General features: G+C 65.8%; 1 protein-coding gene across 1 annotated transcript; it reads right to left on the reverse strand.

Annotated features, from left to right (window-relative positions):
* Positions 1–198: 198 nt before the first annotated feature.
* MTMR11 (myotubularin related protein 11) lies at positions 199–5,226 on the reverse strand. Its single transcript, XM_084223417.1, has 15 exons — positions 5,097–5,226; positions 4,901–5,016; positions 4,392–4,464; positions 4,151–4,293; positions 3,790–4,040; positions 3,619–3,706; positions 3,447–3,535; positions 3,212–3,333; positions 3,056–3,119; positions 2,854–2,924; positions 2,610–2,785; positions 2,369–2,539; positions 1,457–1,648; positions 1,024–1,272; positions 199–417 (listed from the first exon to the last, which is right to left on the reverse strand). The coding sequence occupies exons 1-15, from the start codon at positions 5,143–5,145 to the stop codon at positions 322–324; spliced, it is 1,950 nt and encodes a 649-aa protein (XP_084079543.1). The 5' UTR covers positions 5,146–5,226; the 3' UTR covers positions 199–321.
* Between the last annotated feature and the right edge of the window lie 1,302 nt (positions 5,227–6,528).

Below are 6,528 nucleotides of genomic sequence, written 5' to 3' on the forward strand. Positions count from 1 at the left end.
GCCCTCGCGGCCAGGAGGGCCATCAGTGCCGCAGGTCCCAGATCTGAGCTCCCGCAGCGTCCCCATCCCATCCCCATTCCAGTCCCCATCCCTGAGCTCCTGGAGCCTCATGGAGGCAGCACAAATTTAATGGAAAACCGAGACCCCGCAGCGTCCGTCCAGCATCGCGGACACCTCGGGAGCAGCCGCTCCGTCCTTCCCGGCAGTGCCAAGCACCCAGAGGTAGCCGGGGGCGGCTGTGGGGAGCGGCCGGAGGCAGCGGGCGGTTCAGAGCTCCAAGGCCCCAGCGATCCTGGGGTGGGCTCAGGTGTCCTCGGGCTCTCAGTGGGGTCTCCGCAGGTTCCAGGCACGGAGACGGTCCTGGAGCAGCTGCAGCTCCTCAGCCAGCCCGGCCAGGGATGGGGCCAAGCGGCCACGCTGCAGGGAGAGCACGGCCAGCACGGTGTGGGGACACAGGGACCAGAACACGGGTGGAGTGTTCATTGTGGGACAGGGACACGGGGCACGGGAACACGGGGACCAGAACACGGGTGGAGTGTTCATCATGGGACAGGGACACAGGGCACGGGAACACGGGGACCAGAACACGGGTGGAGTGTTCATCGTGGGACAGGGACACGGGGATGGGAACATGTCCAGTGCAGGACAGGGACATGGACAGGGTGGGATGGATGGACATGGGGTCTGCCCCTCCATTCATCCATCCATCATCCATCCATCTATCCATCCATCCATCCATCCATCCATCCATCCATCCATCCATCATCCATCCATCTATCCATCCATCCATCCATCCATCCATCCATCATCCATCCATCCATCCATCCATCCATCCATCCATCCATCCATCCATCCATCATCCATCCATCCATCCATCCATCCATCCATCCATCCATTCATCCATCCATCCATCCATCCATCCATCATCCATCCATCCTCACCCCCATCCCAAACATCAGGACAGTGCTGGAACCCCCAGACCATGACCCCCAGCCCCCCTGCCGTGCCTCAGTTTCCCCGTACCTGTTCCTGGGGCAGCCCCCTGAGGTAGCAGCGGTGCCAGAGGCGCACGCAGGGCCCGGCGGTGCAGGGCAGCAGCAGCCCCGGGGGGGGCTGGCGTGTCCCCAAGAGCCCCCCCTGTGTCCCCTGGCTGCCTGAGGGGGACCCCCGGGCTGGGGGGCGGCTCCACCAGGGCAGGGGGTGGGGGCACAGGGAGCCCTTAGCCAGAGTCAGCACCAGCCTGGGCCCCCCCTTTGGGCAGGGGTCTGCGGGCTGGGGAAGGAGCAAAACTGGGATTAGGAGAAATTAGGGGCAAACAAAAAGGGGAATTTAAAAATCCCCTTTTGGGATTTTCCTTTGAAGGGGAAATGGGGTGAAAAAATAGGAATAAAAGGGGCAGAATGGGGGGAAATAACAGGGATTGAGGGAAAAAGGGAGGGTGCAGCCCCCCACTCACCGTGCCCGGGCTCGGGGGCTCAGCCGGGCCCGGGGGTCCCGCGGGGTTCCGGAACTGCTCCCGCTGCTGCCGCGTGTAGCGCCGGCCCCAGGCCCACACCGGGGGGAAGCTGCAGGGGCGGGGGTCTCCCCTGTGCCCCCCGGGGTCCTGCCAGCCCCCCATGGGCCTGTAGGTCTGGCTGGGCAGCCGGAGCTGCAGGGGGAAAGGGTTGGGAAATCAGTCCCTTGTTTGAGATGGGGAATCTGAGGCATGGAGGGGGAGAAGAAAGGGTTAAATGGGAGATCTGGGGGTGCCCAGTTTGGGATGGGGATGGAGAAACAGAGTGAGGAGAGGAAGAGGTGGAATGGGAGGGTTTGGGGGTGCCCAGTTTGGGATGGGGATGGGGAAACAGAGTGAGGAGAAGAAGGGGTGAAATGGGGGTGCCCATGCCCAGTTTGGAATGGGGATGGAGAAACGGAGTGAGGAGAGGAAGGGGTGAAATGGGGGTGCCTGTGCCTAGTTTGGAATGGGGATGGAGGAACTGAGAGTGAGGAGAAAAAGGGGTGACATGGGAGGGTTTGGGGGTGCCTGTGCTCATTTTGGAATGGGGATGGAGAAACAGAGTGAGGAGAGGAAGAGGTGGAATGGGAGGGTTTGGGGGTGCCCGTGCCCAGTTTGGAATGGGAATGGAGACACTGAGAGTGAGGAGAAGGAAGAAGAGGTGGAATGGGAGGGTTTGGGGGTGCCCATGCCCAGTTTGGAATGGGAATGGAGACACTGAGAGTGAGGAGAAGGAAGAAGAGGTGAAATGGGAGGGTTTGGGGGTGCCCATGCCCAGTTTGGAATGGGGATGGAGACACTGAGAGTAAGGAGAAGGAAGAAGAGGTGGAGTGGGAGGGTTTTGGGGGTGCAGCCTTGCTCCCCTGCCCTCACCAGGCCGCTGTGGCCCCGCTGGCGCTGGCAGCTGAAGCGGAAAGTGCTGAAGTAGGGGCTGAAGCTGCTGTCGTGGAGCGCCAGCAGAAAAGCCTCGGTGAAGCCAAAATCCGCCGGGAATTGCCACAGCAGCTGCCACGTGCAGTCCAGGAAGAGCAGGAACACGGGGGCCTGGGGGGGAAATAGGGGATGGGGTGGTCTCACCTCCTCCCAGGGCTAGGGACAGCACTGGGGGTCTCACCTCCTCCCGGGGGCTGTCCTGGCACAGCAGCCCCAGGCGGCGTGGGAAGGGGTGCCCGGCTGCCACCCACTCGCGCTGCACCAGGCTCTGGAAGCCGGGCAGGGAGCGGGCATGGGGGTCCCCCAGGAGCTGCACCAGAGAGGCCAGCAGGCAGTTCAGGTCCCGATCCGAGGGTTCTGGGGGGACAAAGTGGTGAGGAGGGGGTTCCCTTTGCAGCCCCCTCCCAGCCTTTTTCGGCCCCCACCTTGCAGGACCACGGAGCAACGCTTCCCCGCCAGCAGCGACGCCACCTCCGCTGCTTTTCTCAGGCACGAGCTGGGGGGTGAAAGCAGGGGTTTAGGGCACCCCAAAATGTCACAGTCACCCATTTGGGTGGCTCATGCACCCACCACAATGCCCCCTACACCCCAAAATACACCCCAAAGTCCCCCTTGTCCCCGGCTCACCGGACGTGGTCCAGCCAGCGCGTCGCCTCCAGGGCTGAGAGCCACTTCTCCTCTGCCACTGCGCCTGCATCCCACGGGATGGGGTTTCAGAGGGGGGGAAGCCCAGCCCCCCCGGGGGGTTAGGGGGTCCCTGGGGTCCCCCCTGGTGTCACTTACCTGGCAGGCAGAGCGCCCGCAGCCTCAGGTGGGCGAGCTGGATGTCGGCCAGCGTGGGCAGCTCGGCCGTGTCAGCCAACACGCAGGGCCCACGACCCCCCAGCAGCAGCTCCTCCAGGCACCTGGGGGGCACAGAGACCCCCAGGTGGTGCCAGCCCGGGGGCACAGGGACCCCCAGGTGGTGCCAGCCCGGGGCACACCCTCAGCCCCCCACCCCAGACCCCCTGGCACCCACCTCACGTCCTCGCTGCCCGGCTCTGAGGCCGGGTGAAAGCTGGCAGCTCTCAGCAGGTCCCCCCCACCCGGCTGGTGCCAGCACAAACGCTGCAAAGAGAAACGGGGTGACACCCCCGCATCCCCCCCTCCCCAGTGCCCCCCACCCTGCCAGGGCCTGCCCAGGCACTCACAGGCACCCGTCGCTCCTGGAAGTGGGCAAAGGTTCGCTTGAGGTCGTGGTCCAGCAGCCCGCTGGGCACCCAGAGGTACTGGGGGAGGCTGTGGGAAGGTGGGACACGGGGTGGGGTCCCCCAGATCTCGGGTGCCGTTTGCGGGGGCTCAGGCAGCGTTGGGGGCTGTACCTCGGGGCCATGTCGAAGCGCTCATTGACGGCGCTCACCCTCCAGCCCGCAGCACCGAGGCGCTGCAGCTCCTCCTCCCAGTCCCGCAGGCTCTCGAAGAGCCGCGTGGTGGACGAGCCATCCTCCCCATCCTCATCCTCATCCTCATCCTCCTTCTCCTCTGGCGGGGCTTCTCCAGCGCTGGCCCAGCCATCAGCAGCATCCCCCAGCCACGCAGCCGCCTCCCGTGCCTGTGCGATGGCATTGGCCACCTGCGAGGGCAGCCAGCGGTGGGCTGTGAGCTGGGAGCCCCCCGGGCTTCCTCGGAACCGCGGGGTACCCCAGAGCGGGGCTGCAGCGCTTCTGCCCCTCCCTGGCGTACCCGGAACGCCTGCGGAGCCAAGCCGTTCTCGGGGAAGGAGAAGCGGAGCAGGCGGAAATCCCGACAGAACACGGCGAGCTCCTCCGGGATGAACTTGAGGGTGGAGGCGGCCGTCAGCACCTTGGGCTTGGAGAAGCTGCTGGCTGGGGTCGGGGGGATGAGGCTGTCAGGGCCAGCTGAGCCCCGAGACCCGCCCGGCTCATCCCTCGTGTCCCCAGGTGTCCCCAGGTGTCCCCGTTACCTGCCACCAGTTTGTGGATGCAGGGCAGGGCCACCTCGTCCTCAGAGTGGAGGCGGCCACGGGAGCCGGGAGCCTGCGGGAGAGTGAGGAGGGCTGGAAACTGCCCCGGAGTGTCCCCCCAGTGCCGGGAGGGCAGGTGGGGATGGAGCGGGGGGTGGGACACCTGGACCGATGTCCCTTGTCCCCCGCTGTGTCCTGCAGTGAGGAGGCTCCGCAGTCAAGGAGCCGGGATGGGCTGGGATGGGATCGGGATGCGCTGGGATGGGGCCGCAATGGGGTCGGGATGCGCTGGGATGGGATCGGGATGGGATCGGGATGCGCTGGAATGGGATCGGGATGCGCCGGGATGGGATCGGGATGCGCCGGGATGGGATCGGGATGCGCCGGGATGGGATCGGGATGCGCTGGGATGGGGTCGCGCCGGGACAGGGATCCCCCCCGGGCAGGCGGCGCGGGGTCCCGCGGCCCCGTTCCCGCTGTTCCCGGTGTTCCCGGTGTTCCCGTCGCACCTGGCCGGGCAGGAAGGCGAGGCGGCGGTTGGTGCAGAGCAGCGTCCCCGGGACGGAGCCGCCGCCGTTCCCGCAGCGCTGCCGGGCGCCCGCCGCCTCCTCGAGCACCCGCTCCCCTGCGGGGACCGACACTGGGTGCGGGGCTCCGAGCGCCCCGAGCCTCCCCAAAACCCCCGGTCCCCGGCCCCGGCCCTACCTGGGAGCCCGGGGAAGGTCGGGCGGCGGCCGCCCGGGGCCCCGCTCATGGCGCAGGGACTTTGGCCGGGCGGGCCCGGAGCGCCGGGGCCGGAGCGGCCCGGGAAAGAGCCCCGAGCGCCCGGCCCGGCTCCGGCATCCCGCCCTCCACTCCGGCATCCCGCCCTCCCCTGGCATCCCTGCCCCGGCATCCCGCCCCTCGGGGCCCGGCATTCCGCTCATCCCGACCTCTCGGATCCCGGCATTCCGTCCCGGTACCGGCGGTGGGAAAGGAGGGGGGAGCCCGGGGCCGGGAGCTCCGCAGGCGGACGGGGACGAGGGGCGGCCTGAGGCACCCCAGAAGGTCAACGGTGGGGTGGGGGCACAGACCCGGCGACCCCGTCAGGGACGGGCCGTTCTGGGGTCCCGCAAGCGCTGCCCAGTGCAGGGGAACCCCCAAACCCCGTCAGCAGCGGGGCGGGAGGGGGCCCGGGGCCCCTCCCGGGCACACGGCGGGAGAAGCTGCTCGGTGACTCACGGCAGAAGCACGGAGCCTTCTCCTCCCAGCCCAGCACCGGCTCCTCGGCCAAGCCGGCCCCGTCCCTGCCTCGCCGAGCCCCCCACCCCACAGCGGGCAGCAGGTGGACGGTGACCCCGGGGCTCCCTGTGCCACCCCCCGGTGCCACCAGGGCTCCGGGCACCCCAAAGCCCGAGGCAGCCGAGGTGGCAGGAGAAATCCTGACACAACCCAGGCACACGGAAAACTCAACGGAGCTCCAGTGCCAGCTCTGATTCCTGGTGTTATTTCCCCCCCGATTTTTGGGGCAGTCCCAGCTTTGGAGGCTGCAGCTCGTGCACCCCAATTTTCCTCCTGCAGCAGGAACCTGGCAGAGGTTCCCGGGAAAAGCTTTTGGCTCTGGCACCTGGCAGATGAGAGGAATTTCCTGGAGGCTCTGAGCCCGGAGCTGCTCCAAGCCAGGACGGGGTCAGTTGGGGCCATGGCAGGAGGGAAGATCCTGGAGGAAAATCATCAGAGACGGTGCTGGGCACGGAGTGTCTGCCCACAATGCAGGGAGGAAGGAAAAACAGGGAGCTGGGAGAGAAAATTCCATGGGAAACTGTTCTGGGGATCCCCATCTTCCACCATCCAGCTCCAACCACCCCCAAACCTCTTTTTCCTCTTTCATTTAAAGCTTCAGCATCCACCTGGCCCATGCTGGGTTTTATCCCTAATTTTGTCCTGAGATTCAGGTACCAAAGGGAGCCTTGGGATGCAGCTGGGGAAAAGAGCAGCAAGGACAGACAGAAACGGGGAGGGAAGGGTGTTTGAGGGTGTTGTTTTTTAAATGAAAGCCAAGAATTGAAACCAAAATGGAATCACACAATAAATAATATAAATAACAACCCCCAAAATCCCCAAATAATTGGATGGAGAAGGGGATGAGGAGCAGCCC

The sequence above is a fragment of the Fringilla coelebs genome (assembly GCF_963513975.1).
Source record: "Fringilla coelebs genome assembly, chromosome: 29".
NCBI classification, from domain to species: Eukaryota; Metazoa; Chordata; class Aves; order Passeriformes; family Fringillidae; genus Fringilla; species Fringilla coelebs.

Coding starts and splice junctions, on each gene's coding strand:
- MTMR11 (XM_084223417.1), bottom strand. CDS start 5,145: ATGAGCGGGGCCCCGGGCGGCCGCCGCCCGACCTTCCCCGGGCTCCCA. Junction 4,041..4,150: donor TGGCTCCGCAGGCGTTCCGG/GTACGCCAGGGA, acceptor CTGCCCTCGCAG/GTGGCCAATGCCATCGCACA. Junction 2,786..2,853: donor TTGCTCCGTGGTCCTGCAAG/GTGGGGGCCGAA, acceptor TTGTCCCCCCAG/AACCCTCGGATCGGGACCTG.